The sequence below is a fragment of the Glandiceps talaboti genome, chromosome 8 (assembly GCF_964340395.1).
Source record: "Glandiceps talaboti chromosome 8, keGlaTala1.1, whole genome shotgun sequence".
Taxonomy (NCBI): Eukaryota; Metazoa; Hemichordata; class Enteropneusta; family Spengelidae; genus Glandiceps; species Glandiceps talaboti.
The window spans coordinates 13043910-13063914 of NC_135556.1; the positions used below are offsets into that span (position 1 = coordinate 13043910).

Sequence of the window (20005 nt, forward strand, 5' to 3'; positions counted from 1 at the left end):
GGGGGTGATCGTGGTATATCTTCTTGTTTATAAATGATTCTAAAAAGAAAATAAATGAAAAACTTAAATTATGTATATATTTACAATATAATATATTCTCTAACATCTGTGACAAAAATATCAAAGTATACTACCGTATTAATATGTGCTGGCTTGGGAATGGTAGTTTTTGGCGTATGGTGTTGACTACAATAAATACAGATATTTGCTCAAAAAACAATACTAACAACAATTTAACTCGTGTATGGTGGTGGTGGTGGTGGTGGTGGTGGTGGTGGTGGTGGTGGTGGTGGTGGTGGTGGTGGTGGTGGTGGTTATGGCCGTGCTGCTGCTGATAATGATGATCTGATGATGATTTGATGGTGATGGTGATGGTGATGGTGATGGTGATGGTGATGATGATGATGATGGTGATGGTGATGGTGATGGTGATGATGGAGTTGTCTGTGTTGTTATATCTCTGGGTTTTTTCTTAATTTAGATCGATGGTTGCGAAAAGACGAGAAACACTGGAATAGAACTGCTTTTCTCTCGGAGCTGCACTCCTGACAAATTAAAACATACATTCATATTAATGAATATACGAACACAGCGATACTTTGATTAAAGTTGCCTGAATACAGTTTTTTTAATAGTATTTACTATCATGATGTTTTTATGTAGACGTCAGTCAACGCTGTAGGTTCGTTGTTTCATTGCTCATTAGCCAGAAGCGATTTATGGTGATATGGTAGTAATAGGACAATAACAAGCAGTGTCCAATAGAACCAACACGAAGGTACGGACGGTCCTTGTCGTTCCTCTGTCGCCACGTCAGGGAAAATAATAGCCCGGCTGACAGCACCGGTTCCGGGCTAGCTGCGAAGGGTATTACACACTATAAATCAAAGCTCCGAAAACACACAGTATGAGCTAACTTCAACCTATAAGCTTCGGTACAATAATTTGAATCATTGTCTTTCGTTTTTTCTTCTTCAAAATGTGGTCTGATATTGTTATATGTGGATGGCAATGACACGTTTACTTCGGTTACATACAACAGAATGACAAATGGAGTCATCTGACGTGAGGTCATACGGGTGGGGTGACAAAAAACAACCCTAGGGAAAAGTAACTGTCCCTGATGTAAGCCATCGTTTAAGTCACATTTGTCATTTTAACAGCTAAAATAAACAATAAGCAACTGGCCTGAGTCGATTTATCGAGATCCAAACCTTTGCCGTACTACGTTCTGTCCTTAAAGAACGTTTGCCGGCGTGTCATCACCGCATCAATCATTCCGACTCGAAGTCTTTTAACTGGTAACAGTTATCTTTCCCATTTCGCTTCCCTTGTTCCGACTCGCCAATATTGCGCCGCTCATAATTCATTTCCGTATTTATGAAAAACATATGGTACACGTTTATTAAATTGAAAGAAATTCATCAAATATCAGAGTACGATTTCATTTTTTTTCGGGAGTGGGGGGGGGGAGTTGGCTGTCATGATTCTGTAGCAGCTTGCTGTAGTGTTGTGGAGTGAGTGAGTGTGCGTGATGCGGGTCTAAACAAGTCGAACTGTGAAACGGATGGTCGTTAATTCACTCAAGCGTATCTAATGGCTCAATCTTTAGACCTTCGCTGTATGCGTTGTAGTTTTTATCCTCTCTTCATTGGAACGTATTTGATAAAATTAGAAGCTGTTAGGGCGGGACCGACACAACTAGATTCAATTGAAAGTTTTACGATATCAAGCTGAGATGAGTTGGCGAAAACATGTACATAACATACTTCGAATGTATGCTATTAAACGCAAACCCATTCAAAAAAGCAAGGCATCGGAGATATTAAGCTATCACCGTAATCGTTTTTAAGTGATTTCTGTAAATTGTACAACCTACAAACTTTGAAAGTTCCGGTCGAATAGCAAATATAACGGTACAAAATTGTATACGACGTACGACTTGAGATGAGAGAGATTCATGGTGTATCCAATTGGTGTGCCAAAACTTGGCAAATATTGCCAATAGACTTTTAAAGTACTTTACATCTTATTTAACATTTTTTGTTTGATAATGTCCTGTTAATTTGCATGATTTTAGTTATTTTTAGGTATTTTTCATTACTCAAATAGTCCTTTATGCTGACAAAGCAGGTGATTCATTCTGACACCTGTCCTCCTCTCCAGTATATCCAAGATGTAAACATTACGTCATCAGTGGTCTCATTATTGAAACAAAACAAAAAGTTAATCCCAAAAACGTTTGCATTATGAAATAAGTTCAATAAGAAATTGCCTAATTGAGTGTTGGACGCCAGGGTGTGTGAAAAGAGTGGTGAAAGCGATATTTGAGGCCGAATTGCAGTATGATTTGATGACATTGCTGATAATCATATGTGTATGGTCTTCAGTTTTAAAATTGTATCAGCGCTTTCAATTTTAACAGCTTAATCAATGATCTCAAAGTTTTTACTTCACGTCGTTTTAACATTGACACCAAAAAAAATGATTGTTGTTTTAGTTTTAAGTTGTAAAACACATTAGAAAGTTTCTCCATTGATATGTGTCTATATATGGACGTACACACAAACACACTCAGTCTTCTGGTTTAACTCTGCTCTGTAAATGGTCCTTCTAATAATACCTACGTCACTTTGGTTCACCTCTCACAAGCGAGACGGGCGTTACTTTGTGCACAGCTATCAATGGTTTCATTCGGTTTTCAAGCAAAGAGGAAATATTCACATATTGTTATCGATGAATGGTAATAGAAAGACAGACGACACTGCGTCCTACTCAACGTTATATTTGATAAACTTAACTCATTGTATTTCTCTCCTGGTTTCGCCCTACAGTCATTGCGATTCAGGACATGGTCGTCGAAATTCCACTATCATTTGAGCGGCTTTTATGCGCGTGTTTACCAGGGACCCCGCTTTGTCTTTTGTTGGTTTTTTATATTGAATTTGATACCACCGACACAAAGATCTCCTTAATTAACGAATGTTGGGTGTTGGGCAACACGGGTTGGTGTACAACGGAGTATATCTACCAATAGTAACAAAGCATGGTATAGTTAGACAACACTTATTTTTGTTAGCAATTACACAAATCAGTTGTGATTGGTTTGAGACCTAAGCCCCTCCCATTTACGGCTAGCTGACGGAGGAAGCACTTCATACACTAATCTTTGACACTTCATCATATAGCGGTGTATCGTCCACTTTAAGACAATTTGGCCGTCAGTGGGCCATGGTGAAACAGCACTACTAGACCGTCTCACAGACCATACAAAAAGCTGACCGCAAGCGGCGTGTGTTTGTACTGACGGTAGTTGTCTGACTGTGAATTTGTTCACCATAGAAGATGCGATGATGCGAAACGACTTACAAAACTAAAGTGTCTTTGTGGCCTAGGATAACATACCATTTTTTGTGTGATTCTAACGGAACGAATTGGCGAGAAATGAATTCCAGAAGAGAAATGACATTTGTAGCGAATATGCCGTGTTTCCCAGTTACGGAACTTCTTCATCGCAATGCGTTAAATCGCCCGTCTGAGGAAACAAAGGCCAATTCCCTGCTGAACTTTGTCGACATGGCGTCCACCAATATCAAATTGGCCTTGGACAAACCTGTCAAATCGAAGAGAAAGGTGAACCATAGAAAATATCTACAGAAACAAATCAAGCGATGCTCACTACAAACCAAAGTAACGGAAAATGATACAAAAGACAACGCTCTGCATATGGTGGCGATAAAAACAGATTCGCTCAAGAATGGCTTGCACAAACCAAAACACGCCAGAAAAGACTGTACACAAGTAGGCCTGCAAAATAAGTCCCTTGCAGCGCTATTTGATCCACGGACTTTGCATCAAAACTGTTGCACGGATCAACGATCTAGACGCATTGCGACCACTACAAAAGTACCGTTACGGCTACGGAAACTACCGACGTCGTTTTTCAACGAACCTAAGAAAGACTGCTTCGGCGACCATGGACTGAACGGGGTGGACATCAAAGTTGCAGCAATGATTGAAGCGGGAGTAGAACACTGCCCTGAGCTGACTATTCCGGACAATTTCGACTACTTGGTACCAGACTTTGGTGATCTAATTACAAACTGGACTGAGGACCAACGTTTTGCACATGCAAACGGAATAATACACGGAGAGGAAACACATTCTGAAGACCAACACACAGAACATAGCTACGACAATATCGAAGTCTCAACTGAGACGCCACCGTCGTCAGCATCGTCAACATCGTCATGGAGTCCTTGCTATCTACAAGGACATTTCGTCTCTAAAGAAACACACCAAGAAACAGACTTTGGTTATCAACAAGAAAGTGGCCATTTCAACAACAACAACAACGAGTTTTGTGCGCGACCTGTCGAGAACTCTTGCAACTTGTACACACAAAACAACGGTACACTCTCTGACACAGACTCGGCTGACATCCTCGACTTAAGTACGGCTACATCGAACTCAGGACGCTTGCCAACCTTTCCACAGGCATTCGCTCAGAAATACGCCGGACATTGGTCAGAAAGTATGATAGGTCAGAATGGGGGTTGCACGGCCAAAAATGGACTTTTGTCCGTATGCAGTCTTTGATGTCATAGCACTACTTCAAGCATTAAAAGTCAGGATTCGGGAAATTTGCCAGCTCGATTCAGAACTGAACACAGCGTAAAGAAATCGACATTTCAATACAGTGTGTACTGTCGACAGTGTGTAAATTGAATTATACCGTAATACTTGAATACAGCTAGCTGATCTAACAATTGATGGGTAGTTGGACTCTAATACACTGGATTTGACATTTGAAATAGATGCCACCTGTGTGTCGCAACCATACTGGTAATACATTTATACTCTTACACGATTTTTTACAAATTTATGGGGGAATTTTTAAGGGCGAGTTTGTCCAAATAATAATTTTCATTCCAGTCACCATAGTAACTTTGGATAAGGTTAGTCTTAGAGAATATGTTTGGGACCTAATCCTCAAAATGCTTCAATTCTAGGTGAAACTTGAATGAAGTTCACGTTGGTGTTAGTTATTAAGTACTAGTTTATATACATAAATGCGTGTAGTAATTCTATAAGTGAAAATTTTAGTAAACCGAATCATTCAGTGATATAGCAAAAACAGTGCAATAATTACGACGCAGATACCCCGTCAGAAAGTTACCTTACATAATCCCACTGGTTGTCATGGAGACGTGACATTGGTTACCTTGACAACACAGCATTAGTTTTTTTTCCCCAGTTATTTGCGAAGCCGCAACCTTTGGTCATAGGTTTGTGATGACGTCGGCATGAAATGTACACTCGTTGTTGTTGTTGTATTTAGACAATCAGAGGAGGCTATACGCTTGGGATAAAATAACTATAGGGATGCGAATTGTCACAAGGCAAGACATTGACTCAAGTTGGGGGATATGGGGTATCAAGTGAGTATCATGTACGATGTAGTCATGGCAATTACAAATAATGAATTGTTTACAGTATTTATCATTGAAATTCTTCTCTTTTTTTTTTTAAATGAACGACATTTTTTATGAGTGTCACATGCCAGCATTTTTATGTCCGACAATATGTGAAATGGAATTGCCGTTGTAATTAACAATTTCTTATATTCACTTGAATTTTACTTGAAATAAGAAAGCAAAAGAATCAACAAGATGTTCTTTAATAATAATTACAGTGTGTGTCTCTTTCTGTTCATACTATAAATCTCCATTATTAATTTCTCCCTTTTAAATAACTACTTTTCATAAAAATATGGAAAGTTCCATAGGTATGACAGTGTAAGATATTGGTACAGTAGTTATGTTTCATCGTTGTTTATCGTCGTCGAGTGTTGCTGTTGATTCCAGAAAAAAAAATCACCAAATTTACTAACCATCGATACAAAGTGAAAATAACGCCGACTAGACTATCAGGATCCCTGTTCCCCTATCATAGTGAAAATTTGTAATTTTCGAAGCCACGGTAGCAATCACTTTTTTTTAGTTTTTATTTCTTAGACTATAACATGTATGTTTGTTCCATGACATGGATTACTTTGATTTGTAGGGTAGGTTGACATGAGAGACTAGTTGTAAGAACTCGGTGATCACTTTTGCAGCTCAGTGACACGGAGAAATTTTTTCTTTATACTTCCTCAGACCTCAGACCACAGAGTATGTAGTATGCATAGTAAGCTTGGGGTGAGATCCGTGATCGTAACAACAGAATGTGATAACAACAGGGAAGGAATAGAACCTGATAAAAACAAATCCACACACTTCTCCTTTTAATAACATGAATGACTATCGAATGGGACTTAAAATATAAAATTGAAATATTGATATTTTTCATACTTTTTTCACTGGAAAAACAATCATAATTATAGCATTTTCTGCAATGGCGTCAACAGTTCGTAGGCGTACTAGTAGTTTACGAGTGCGGTGTAAAATTGATTACATGTTGACTTGGCGAACTGAAAGGAGTGTATTGGGAAGACTCGGTCATATTGAACTAAATAGTTTTATTCGTATTCCCATATGGGGTGTGAGTAATCATAATGACATACACAAAGCATTTTCCCGCCGAAGTGGTGCAAGAAATTATTAAGTTGTGATTTCAACGCTGTCACACAATTGTAGTTGATTGGTACTGTCAACTGAACGAGTGGCGTCGATGAGAGTCACGTTGAAGTAAATGCACCCACTGCCACTCAATTATGTTGTAAGAACACAGCACTTTACTGACGAAGTGCTTCTAGCAGACGTCAAATTCTTGGTTTCCAATAACAAATTTCAACTTTTACAATTGACCCTAGTTTACCTAGAATTATTACTTCGAATTGGCTGTCTCCACAGAAATCTTGCTGACATTGCTACAATTTATAGTTTGGTTCGATAGGATTTTTTACTAACGTTGCTACATTGTATCGTCAGGTTCAACAAAAATGTAAGTAGAATTGTTACATTTAACCCTTTTTAAGAGTGTGAATCGCCCAAAGTAGCCACGTAAAATGTTGCCGAGTCAAACGATAAAATGTAGAAACAATGTTACTCATATTTTAGTCGAGTCATGAGACGTTCTGTTTCGGATTATTTCGCTTGTATAGTAGCTAAGCTCATGCCTTATGTCAAAACTCATAATTTTGTGATAAGCATGGTCGGGTGGTGACGACTTTTACAAAGATTGTCATGAAATAAGTAAGTTTTCATAGTACACTCGGGGGTACTGTACTTAACACTTAATCCTCTACACGTGACAAGTAATCCACTAGTTTTGATTGTCCTGCTGTTCTAAAGGTAGAATGTCCCTCAGAATTGAACTTTTCGCGGCTGTTGCTTTGTTCAAGAAAAAGAACCTCTAATCTATTCTCAGTTAAAATCTATTTAAAACATCTGAGGTCACCTCAAAGATTTTTGAAATGTAGGTCAAAATGATATTAAAATGTATTCATTTCTGAATCTAGGACACCGAAAATCGTGTTAACTCTTTGAGAAAACTTAAGGAGAGATTGACGATTTCCTTGAAAGCAAGACGTTGAACCCCCAAATGTCTTTTATTTTTTCAAAAGATACAGGAACAAGCTTTCATATGGCAACATTTGCAGAGAATTGAAGAACTTCGATTTTCAGGGAAATTCATGCCCGAGACACATCAGTTGCAGCCAGATGGCAGATTTGTTGTTTCCACTAAATTATATGTTGTTTCAGATAAAAAATGATGTTTTTAGTAATATCGCCTCTCAAAAAATAATTGTGGGAGGGTGTTTTAATGCCCTCCCACTGGTGGTGAAGGATAGCTGTCCCTCCTCCCTCCTACTGGGTTTAAACTTGCCCGCCAGTCAACTGCCATGCCTATGCAATATGTATTGTGAATGATTTACCCACTTCCCCACCAGGACAACGTTTGTGCTTTCCAATCTACTAACAATTCATTTCTCCGCCATAATTCTTCCTTGTTTTGGTTTTCGTGCATTTTTTAAATACACAGCGCGTTGCAGGTTAGTGTTGACCATGCACAAACCAGTAGGAAACTGCACATTCTACACTGAAAGATAGGGAGATCGCAATTTATTGCTACATTTTGTCTAAATGAAATAAACCATTTATACGCACTACAACTCGACACAGACACACGGGCGCCAATGTTTTGATGTCTGCATTTGATGTTTGCATAGTGGCAAGTTATTTCATTTCATTTAGACAAAATGTAGCAAGAAACTCAATTCCTTCATTCTTGTTATCTTAAAGTGTAGAATACGCAGTTTCTGATTGGTTTCTGCTTGGTTGTATCAAACAGAGCCAGTGAGAGCAACCTGCAATGCGCTGGACCCCTTTATTTGTTTTAGACTCGACTTGTCCTAATTTTGTGGTGAGCATGGTCAGATAATGACATTTACAAAGATTTTCATCAGAATTATCAAATTTTCATATTATGCACTCATAGCCAACCCATATCCTGTATCTATTTATAATCAATAAATTTATGTGAACATTTTTCTTCACCTGTGGTGAAATCTGTAAAACTTTGACACCACAAATTTGACACACTCTGTTCAAATAGGGAGGGGGATAGTTGCACCATTCAAAATGCCACATTGCGCCAACAGTTCTTTGAATATTTATCCAATAACAAAGAATAGACACAAAATGACCTCTGAAAATCCGGAATTTCAAAGAATATCCAAAATTCTCTTGACTTGATAACAGTAATTATTTTTCTGCCTCATTTGACATGTTAATTCAAGTATCCTGTTTTTTGTGTTGTGGCCCAGAGGGACATATTTTGGAAGTTTGGAATGTTTAGCTGTCATCGACTTCATTTGCTCCAAATTACGTTGACGACTTGTCATTACTAACAATGAATGTCATTGTTTTGGCGCCTTAAAAAAATAGCGGAAATACAATTTTCACATTTTGGCGCCACTTTAATTTTGGCGGATAGACACTTTTGACTCAAGTGTATTTTATAGACACACCACTTTCGTAAGTTAATTTATTTATTCACATTACATAAATCACAGACAAGTAAGACTTGTTATGTGCATAAATCTACTTTTATTACATGGAGTTATTCAGAGTTTACCAGTGAAAGTGATTCCATTGTCACAAAAAATTTGTTTTGGCAGAATTGTTTTATCCAAATAAGCTCAAATAAGTTTGGAACCCAAATGCGTACGTTCGCAGTATTACTGTTTTAAAAAAAAAACATGACTCACATAGTAACAGTGAGGAATACTACCCAACAACAATAACAGTTAGCCGAATACCTTTATACAGACATGGGCGTTTATTTTTTTCAAAATGTCAAAAAGTCTCGATACATTAGTAGCCTTCTAACATATTTAACAATATCTTTAGTACGACGCGGTCAGATTTATAAGTCTTAGTGACTGTCGCACAACAAAAGCTGCGCTACTAACTGTCTTTCTTTGCGACCAATAATTACTTTTCAATGTAGTAAAAACGTCTATGATGAATGAGAGCGAAAGTCGCGTTTTTTTCTTAAACTCGATAGTACTCAATCATGTCGAAAGGCGTCAATTTTGGGTGCCTGCAGGACTGAAGTATATTGTCGACTAAAAAACTCCTGGCCGTTTGACGACAATGGTACTTCTCATGATTCACTGGGTACAAAATAAAGGAAATAGTCTTCCTCTCGAAAATGGGTTAAAATATGAAAGTATTCGTTTAACATTTCTTCGATATTTTCAGCACCCGTGACATGTGCAGGGACCTACCAGCTTCCGTACCAGCTGCGACGACTGTGGGTCCGGATGACAATGACAATGACAATGTTACCGGCCTAAGCTTTTAAAATCACAGTATATTTTGCATTTAATATTAAAAGCCTTCAACGACCATTGTATCAACATAGTGTTAGCTCTAACATCCTCAACACTAGTATTGTCTCCTCATTCTTGTTGGCAAAAAAACAACTATAGTACACAACAAATTATATTAAATCCAATGTTCTTTTAATCTTGTCGAAGACTGAAAAAAAAGCTACCCTCCGAGTCTTATCCAAATACTCGTGTAGCGTTCGAGAGTAAAAAACTTGGCCGTTCTTTATAGTTCTCTGATGTCTTTTAAGTCATACACGTGCAATTATCTATCTATCTGTCTGTCTGTCTGTCTGTCTGTCTGTCTGTCTGTCTGTCTGTCTGTCTGTCTGTCCGTCCGTCCGTCCGTCCGTCCGTCCGTCTGTCTGTCTGTCTATAAAGATTCAAAGCAAACTATGCCCAAGCCAAAGTTCCTGTCCTGCGTTTTTTGAGTTTGAGTTTTGAGTTTGAGTTTGAGATTAATGGTTTGATGATGGCCCATACCTGTCCAATAACAATCCATACGATTTTGAGGCGCGATGGGTAGCAAATAGTTCTATCAAAGTTCCATGACACATACATACCACACGACGACTTGTATGTACATGATCACACAGGTGTTTAATTTTCGCACACACTTAACGAAACACATTTAGAGGTCCACAATGAGATTACCAGTTTAACTGACAAAGAACTCACACCAACAAACATTGCCTATAGACACTGAAGGTGTCGATTGAATTGAATCGAATCACAAACGAATTGAACATTTCCACGGCACTATCTCTATAGACAGTGCATAATCTCATTTGACACTTTTATTTGACGAACTGGGGTTTATATTATAGCATGGATGTCTGGTTCACTGGATATACGCATCACTTGTTTTGTTGTTATTTTTGGTATCGAATCACAATGTTGTTTTGTTTTGTTTACAAAAGTATGGATCACGGTGACTTGCTATTTCCTGACAAACATCAGCAAATAACAACACCACTGACGTACTTCATCAACTGTATTCTGGTAGTGTCATCCGCAACAGAAAAGTCAATAGTCGACTTCTTGAATTACTGGTACAATAAAGTATATCCTAAAATTGTTGTTGATGTGGTAATAACTTTCTTAATTTGCAACGCATCACGGTAAAATTGCTTAGCTGAGAGGTCTACGGGAGCCACGCACGTAGGTCCGATATCGTCCGCGCTTTTTTTTTACCCCTTCACGTCTGCTTTGACGATATGCTGACGTGAATGACGTACTTGTACTCAGAACAGATGTCGATGATATATACCTTGTTTTGTTTTTTACTTCCTGAAGTGCAGGATATATATTTTTTTAGTAAAACATAACCACACATATCTTCAAAGCCTATGATTATAAACAAGGCATGGAGTGGATTACGTTTGTCGAATTCCGAGTCTTTTTACCCATGACCGTTCAATCCGTGACAATTGATGATTTTGGCGAATTCCCAAATTTTTGCGGTGACCACACCTTGCGAGAAAATGTCCAATGACGTCATTTGATGTGGTCACTTTATTAGTTTGTATTGTATCTGTTGTGACGTTGGTATGTTAATTATGTTAATATGTGCGTACCTGGGTATATATTTGGATTGTTTGTGCTTGCGTCATGGATTCATTGCGTCACCAATTATACATCTCAGACGAATTTCATCTCAGATAGAATCAATTTAAGAAAATCTACCACCATCAAAAAAACCCCCAACAACACGACAATGTCACAACGTGAAAAATTGGATGCCAAGGTTTGCGAGAGAGTGTGGAATCTAGGTACCCGGACCGTACCTAACAATCACTGCGTACTAAGGGAAGAAAATGCAAAGTTTGACATTTGAAAAGGTTGAACAAACTTGCAACCTATATTTAAATCTACAGAATGACCAGACTGTGTCACTACACATTAATAATTATGATGTTTTTCAAATTTCGTTTTTTGGAATATTTTGACTCGGAGACAAATAAAAACACACTACACCAATATATTCTCGCAAACCAAAGCTGATATTTCATCCTCGACATTGCAAAATATCCTATTTTACGGCACCTTGCAAGTTTGGACGGTGTCGTAAAAGTAGGCTGTGGTACCAGTTTACGGCGATGGACCAGTATGGAAACCAATAAGCTAAGAAGAAACCTGATGATATGGGAATAAACTAAACACCTCGCAGCATTTTCATTGGTCAAACACAGCTAAGACTAAGGTACACGATTGATTCCTAATATTTTTACCTTCATCATCACGTTCTCCACTCCTCAATAAAACCATTTTATGAATCTTGTTTTACAATAAAAGCCAATCAACCTAAAACAGGGCGTCGTCTAGTTCGACAACAAAAATTGCTACATTTTATCGTCTGACCCAACAACAATCTTACTAAACATGGTCTAACTTTGCAGCTATATATATTTTATCGTCTAGCTCCACACATATCTTACAAACATTGCTACATTGTATTGCCCGGCTCCCATAAATATATTACAAACATTATTGCTACATTGTATCGTCTGGCTCCATAGATATCTTACTGACATTGTTTCATTTTATCGTCTGGCTCAACATACACCTTACAAACATTGCTATATTTTATCATCTGGCAGAATCGACAAAAGCTTTACTAACATTGCTACTCGACATACATTCCACTCTAGGTATAGTGTCACATTTCCTTTGTAAGTGATGTTATGACGGTAGTTTTGATTTGTTCTGATTTGACAGGACTAGGTGGTTTGTAATGAATATTCATTAAACTATACCTGTACTGTAAATTATCATTTGGTGATGATCTTCTCAGATAATAGTAATGCAAGCAAAGAAAATGTTGCAATATTGGTGATAACAAGATTTTTGTGGAGCCAGACGATAAAATGTAGCAATGTTAGTAAGATTTTTCTTGAGCCAGACGATAAAATGTAGCACTGTTAGTAAGATTTTTTTTCGCGCCAGACGATAAAATGTTGCAAATTCATTTTTAGTAAGATTTGTTCACGCCAGACGACATCCGTGCCAGGTTTACTGGCTTCAAGATTATAGTTTTATAACACCCGTCTATATAGTTGTCTGAGATAACCCTGTATAGTTCTTTCTCAGTTTTGACACATAAATATTATCAAAAATAATCGCAATTTTCATTTTTTTTTAAACGTATGAAAATATACTCTGAAGCCGATAAAATGAGGTATTTGATGACCACACACACACTCTCAACTGTTTAAAAATCCATTAGTTCACAATAAAATACAGATGGATGTAATGTCCCATCACCGAGCATTGATTGCAGTGACAGATGAATCTGACTGCGTGACACTCGATGGCAGACATGTTCACAGGACCCGTTCAAGAGGTAGAAGTACGTGAGACACAAAATTAGCTCCCGATGTCACTTTCTCGCTCCTCAAACATCAGCTGTACACTACCGCTCTCAAATAAACGTCAATAGCATGAAGAAAGGTTGACAATTCGTATTCAGAATTCATGTTTCTATAGTATGCATTCTACTTAACACTATTTCACAACGGTTCGTGTCTTTTTCCAACGAAACTAGTCAATAATTTGTCGCTTTATTTAACATCCTGGTGAAATGAGTTTCAAAATCTTGTTCACACCAAGATACTAAGTACAGAAACCCCGTTGCCATGATAATTGTGTTGCCATACGTGTTATAATGGTTTGTGTTCTGAAGCCATGCGGGTAGTACACGTGACTTGTGACAGGTACATGTATAATGTTTCACTTCAGAAATAGACAACACTTTTACATCATGAAACCAACATTATAAACAGGTGAGAAACAACAACCTATGTGTATTCCATTGTTTATATGAAGTATTAATTAGACAATTTATGGTTTGGAAAGTTTTGGTACGTCCTGCACTGTACACGTGTACTCGTGATAAGTTGTTCACACCAGAAATAGACAACTCTTACCATGAAACGAACACACACGGGGAAACAAACAATCTCTCTGTATTCCATTGTTTATATGAAGTAATGAATTATATCACATACAATCCTTTGCCTTTGCCTTTGAATGAATGAATGAATGAATTGTCTGTGATTATATGAATCAAGAGTTTCGGTACGTTTTGCTCTGCTAAACCTCAGAAGGTCTTAGGCTATAAACGCAGTGGGAAAACTTGTACTCGCTTCACATCAGCTGTCGACGATTTACCCACGTACTGCGATCTCAATTATCGACGAATAACACATTTTAAACGAAACAGTCAAACGAAGACTTTCGTGTTTAAATTAATCCCGTTTTAAAGTTGATACCACGTATCCTATATTATGTCATTTACCTGTAAAACGTCAACCTTAAATCATGGAAGGAACTCCTCATTACAATGTATCAACAATTTATGATCAACACAAAATAAGGAAACTCCAGTGCTTTTCCCCAAACCGAGTCAACGCAATTAAATGAACTATCAAGATCAGTGAGCCTGGTCATAAGGTTTCATGTTGAGATAGACACCATAAAGATAAACACACAAACACCACTTTACACTATGTGGGTTCTGTATTGAGTTAATGATATCATATTATACCTTGTGTAGTAGTTACTGTTTGTATACAGAGCCCACATGGTGTAAGTGATGTTTGTGTATTATTTTTTAATTGTTTATATCTCAACATGAAACCTTGTGATCAGGCTCACTGATCTTGATAGTTCATTTAATAGCTTTGACTCGCTTTGGGGGAAAAGCACTGTAAATGCCGTCTGTTTTAACACTTGCTGAAAATTACATACATTAATGCATAGATCTCGGCGGGACTCTAAGATCTATAACCACAGTCACCGTAGATTAATCCTGTTTTACCCAACTTGTAAGTTTTTTTGATTAAAATAAATACCCTCCTGATAGAAAGAGGATTAATGCTTAGAGCTATGACAGTGTCATCTCTAAGTTCAAGTTGTGCACATCATAGGCAAATTGACATTTTTGTCTTGGGTTGCGATTTTAATTTTCATTTCTCAGGAGGAAATCTTCTTAGCTTATTGTTTTACTGCAAATAATGACAAACTGTCGAATAACAGTCCAGGCTTGTTCAAACTTGTTAAAACAATTAAGTAATTTTGTCGGTCCAAAGTTGCTAATCCCTTTCTTTTCCCTTTTAATGAGTAATGACTAATTACACTTACAATCAAAACTCGTCAAATTAATTAAACTTCACTAATTAAATTAACCTTACAAAGGCACACAATTTTCCCAATTAACCGTTACAATTTTGTTTACTAACTAAAAACATTTAATTTCACAAAACACTGTTCAGTGTGCAAAGTACCTGGAAGCAAAATCTCCGACCCTGTCAACTTGAAAAAGTTCTGTCACCGTCTCTACAAAAAAAAGTTCTATCACTGCCTGTCCAAAGTGCAAACAAATTAATGAAAAGGGTGGCACGATAGTTGTGTCTCTAAAGCAGATCTCCCAAGTGAGGCTGTAAGAGTTCTATACACTTTTATATGATACAGAATTGCCACAATATTTGTACATTCATCCAACAAAACGTACTGTCAGCTGATATAAGGTGTAAAGTTGTCATTGAAGTTGATGTTAATTTATGATAGTTTGCAGGTGGGTGTCAGTTCAGTTCAGCGACAAAGATCCTATGAAGAAGACTTTCATCTAATCTTCCATCCATAGAATGTTTATAACCCGCGAAAAACGCGTGTTTGCTTGAATGAAGTGAGCCAAGGAAAGACTTCACACAGAGACAAACTTAGGTAAAAATATAACAATACAACTGATACAAAAACAGCAGTGGGTTTATTGTGATGTAGGTTCATGCAATGCTTTTATCAATATGCTAATTTCTGTGGAAGTTAAAATGTAACAGTAACAGTCATACTTAATGTTACAACGTTCAGTGTTCTAATCAGTAAAAAGATTTATGGGATCCAGGCTTTTGTATGCTTTGATAAGTTACTAAGAGTGACACTAGTTACATTGTATGTCATTGCGTAAACCTTGTCTAGTTCTTTGCTTATCACAATCAAGCAAATGCACCGGTGTTTTTAGCGGGTTGTACTTCAACCTCCAATTTGTAGAAGGTTTACTTTCCAGCACTGACGCTGTAAGCGTGTTTTTTCACCTCAGAATCGTCCCTTCTTTTAAGAGACAGTCCTCAGACGTTTTACGTCACGCAGTTTGTTAAAGTTCTTGCACATACACTGAAGGAATATACAAGAATTTGATACGCTGTAATGGAGACGATTTGATCAAGTGAAGTGTGTGATATGACTTTTGTTGGCGCATCATCTTGTCTCAGATCAAACCCGGCATAGAAACCACTTTATTGAACTATCTGTGGTTCATCAGTGGAATGCCGATCCCCTCTGGGTCATTTGATGTCTTGTGCCGGGATCACAATCAGATATCACACGCTATCTGATTTCTCTAACTTTGCTAAATCAATTAAGAAACCAATTGGACGAATTCTTCGATTTTAAGTGTCATCACCAGGGCCCGGAGAAAGATTGGGTTTATGGCATAAAACTCGGTAAAACTGCATTCACGGAGAAAGCAAAGAGCGAAAGAAAATTGTAATATAACAGAAAAGTAAAATATGATATAAAAGACAAAAGCTTGCTCGCACTTTACATTTTAATGGGTATTTTTCAATACATGTCAGCATATAGTCTGCATAATCTGCCACCAGCTGTCCTTTCTCTTTCCGACGTAAAATTCTGTATGTCTGCATGGTTACACCGTTACGAACATTAATTTTCAAAAGATAATTGAAAAAAAGGATATAACTTTCTTTAGTTTACAGTCATAGATGGTCTTTTTGGTATTAATCAAAATAAGGTGTTTTGAAAGTGTACGGAAAGAAATGTCCCCTACAAATACCTGTGGGTTTTTAAAATTAAAAAAAAATCAAGTGGGCTGAACGTTCAATGTTTTTTTTAAACTCGCAGTAATCTATGAAAGTGCTCCAAGTCACTATTCTGAAATACATTCATATCAGACTAAAAGATGGCCAGTGATTTCATCCTTTTTTTGGCGAAAAGATCAAAAACTGGTGGTAACTCCTTGAAGGTTTCCATGATTTCTTTCTAATACATTAGGTAAAAAGAATTCTGGTCGTCTTGCTTTAGCAATTACTGAGGTGACTAAGTTTTACCACAATGGAGGAGATCTCTGGTCTCTTCCCACCCCACCCCAATAACACAGAGACCATATGGAAAACAACGGAACACATAACTAGCTGAACTAGACAAGCAAAAATGAAAAAAAAAGAATTCTAAACAAAATAAAATTAAAAACCTACCTACCCCGGGCCACCTATTCTAAAATTGAGCGTAATCGGAACCACAATTTTTTGTTAGGCCTAAGCCATACGATAAAATGTAGCAGTGTTTAGTCAGATGGAGTGTTATTGCAAGTCAACTGGTTTCCACAGTATAACAAACGAACATCTAAATAACGCTTTAACATCTTAGAAGATAAACAGTGAATGAAATGAACAAGTGTTGTCTATTTCTACTGGTTTCCATACAAAGTAACTTTACTGCATATTTTATCAAAAATGGGAGAAAATATCAATGGAACAAACAGTACTTTACAAGTTCTTCCTCCGCACTCTAAGACTTGCAAGACAATGCATGACAAGACACACAACTGTTGAGACATAGACCACAAACGTCGAAGGACATCATGTATGTCCATACAGATGTACTTGAGAAGACAATACCCTACGATGTTTTCGCAAAAAGAATAAAAATTGAAAATTCTTAAAATTTGTACATGCCATAATTTCTCAGAATAGAGTATGCGAATGTTCTATTTTGGAAATGGTTCCTTTATATCGACACAGCTTAGTTTATTGTCATTTTAAGGCCACCGTGACTTACTGAAGAAACAGAATTATAGTTACAATGTGTACTTACTAGGTGAGAGAGGAAACCACTGCCTGGCTTCGTTTGTTTTGCCTATAGTACCTACTTAACTCTATCTAGTACTACCTACCCGTCCAAACAAACTCATCCACCCATCCATCCACCCACCCACCCACCCATCTATCTATCTACCTACCTACCAACCACCTACCTACCTACCTAGTACCTACCTACTTACTTGCCTGCTGTCCACTTGCTTGCTTGCCTGCCTACGTGCCCCCCTGTACCTACCTACCTACAACCCACCTATCTACCTACCCACCTACCTATTCACCTAACCTACATGCCTACCTACCACCTACCTACCCATCTGTCTAGTATCTACCTATCTGATTACCTACCTATCTGTAGACCTATCTAGCAGTACCTACCTACCAACCAATCTACCTACCTACCTACCTACCTACCTACCTACCAAGCCTATTACCAACCTAACTGCCTACCATGCCTACCTACCTATCAACCTACCTATCTACCTACCTACCTACCTACCTACCTACCTACCTACCTACCTACCTACCAGGCTAGTACTTACATAATCTTCCTGCCTACCAATCTACCAGCCTATCCAATAGTAATTTAGTAATTTATAGTAATTGTAGTCACTAATTAATTGTACTCACAGCCTCTCTACCAATGATTCAAATTATTTTGAATGCTGATTTAGCAGCGCATCATGTTATGGGGCAAGGCAGCAAATCTAACTCACAGACTTTCTGTAAAGGTAGCATTGTGGTTAACTTCGTCCAAACTTGCATTTAACCTTCGGGTAATGATAGTGTATATTTTATAAGCCAGCTACATTAAGTTTTGAAATCAATAAACTATTCTTTCTGTAATGGTTTTGTTAGGGGTTTTCTAGGCCACAGTTCTTACTGGCACATACATGCATGGCCTCCGTATACGCTATGTTACGGTTGGCAGACTACGACCCTCGGGTAAATGGAGAGACGGTCGGGCTGTAAATGTCGAAGGTTCGTACTCTTCAGTCATGTTAATGATAATTACTTTAATCATGTCGTTAAATTTAGAGACGGTTGTCAACGATTTCTAAACATTCCAGCAGATTTCACTTGGGCTGAGACCCCCTTGAACCAGCATGGGTGAATCAGTATGGAATAATTTTCCGCTGTTGCTATTAGTTACGCTGTTATGCGCGCACGAAAACATAAGCTATTAAATACTTAGTAGAACAGCACTACATTTCTAGAAAAGATCAACTCAAGGCGGGCGGGCTTGATATCAAGTGGTGATTTTCAGTTATGTCATTTCTCCCACCATTCTACCATATAATCACAGCATGCTTACTGATTGGCCTCTAAAATAAAGTACATGCACCTTTGATATACTGAAAAAAAACACCAGCGTTCCGCTCAAGACGGGGCATGGTACAACCAGGAGGCTTATAAGTCTATTTAAAAAGAGGAAAAATATGTTGGACAGACTAAGCAAACTCGTACTAGTGGTAAAGGCAGAGTAAATAAGACTATTTCTATTAACTGTAAGCAATGGTGAAAGATAAATGGACTCTCGATCGGCGCTTAACCTGGGATGGGCCTTCACCCCATAATACGGGGTAATTGACTCTGACGAGACTGGATCCGAACAAAACATCGAAAGAAGCATTCGGTCAAAGAAAATCACTCCAAAGAGAATGGTTAAAAGATTTGTAAAAGTAGGTGTACACGAATTCATGACGCAAAGTAGCATATTGGTATGTTTATTTAGTTGTTCAACTCTTAGAGAACCATAAAACAGTAATGATTGTCAACCCGTCTTTGATATCATGAACTGAAATCGTGATAGAGTAGTATATTACTATGGTAACCACACACAAATGATTTCAAAGACTCTCAATTCTGACCGACTTTCGGCGCGTCTTCAATGAGTACCTGTTTTCATCGATGCGTTTGACAGATTCTGGTGATTAGCGGTTTTTAAAACATTCGGATATAGCGACGTGTGGCACGTCTGGTGGTATAGATTGTTTTTCAATTGACGGTACACCCAGGGTTTCCCGAGTGAGGTAGCACAGAGCGATCTCGAAGTATGGTATGTGTGCTTGTCAGAACGCCGTGGAGACATCCACTCTGATATGGGAATGCCTTTCAAAGGAGTACGTTACCAGAATACCAGGATCATGTTGAGGTTGACCTGTGGGGTTTTTATCACCCTCACTCATTGTCCGTGCTCAAAGCGTTGCCGTAATAGCAGTTATAAGATTTGCGTTGCTCTGGGCGAACCGATAGCTGAACTGCTGCCATGGTT

The 20005-nt window shown here is 37.9% G+C and overlaps 1 protein-coding gene across 1 annotated transcript; it reads left to right on the plus strand.

Annotated features, from left to right (window-relative positions):
- The first annotated feature begins 3230 nt into the window (after nt 1-3230).
- On the plus strand, nt 3231-18615 carry LOC144438909 (uncharacterized). The gene is made up of 2 exons (XM_078128136.1): nt 3231-4845; nt 18589-18615. Exon 1 carries the CDS (start codon nt 3445-3447, stop codon nt 4597-4599), a length of 1155 nt encoding a protein of 384 aa, XP_077984262.1. The 5' UTR covers nt 3231-3444; the 3' UTR covers nt 4600-4845; nt 18589-18615.
- The last annotated feature ends 1390 nt before the right edge of the window (nt 18616-20005 follow it).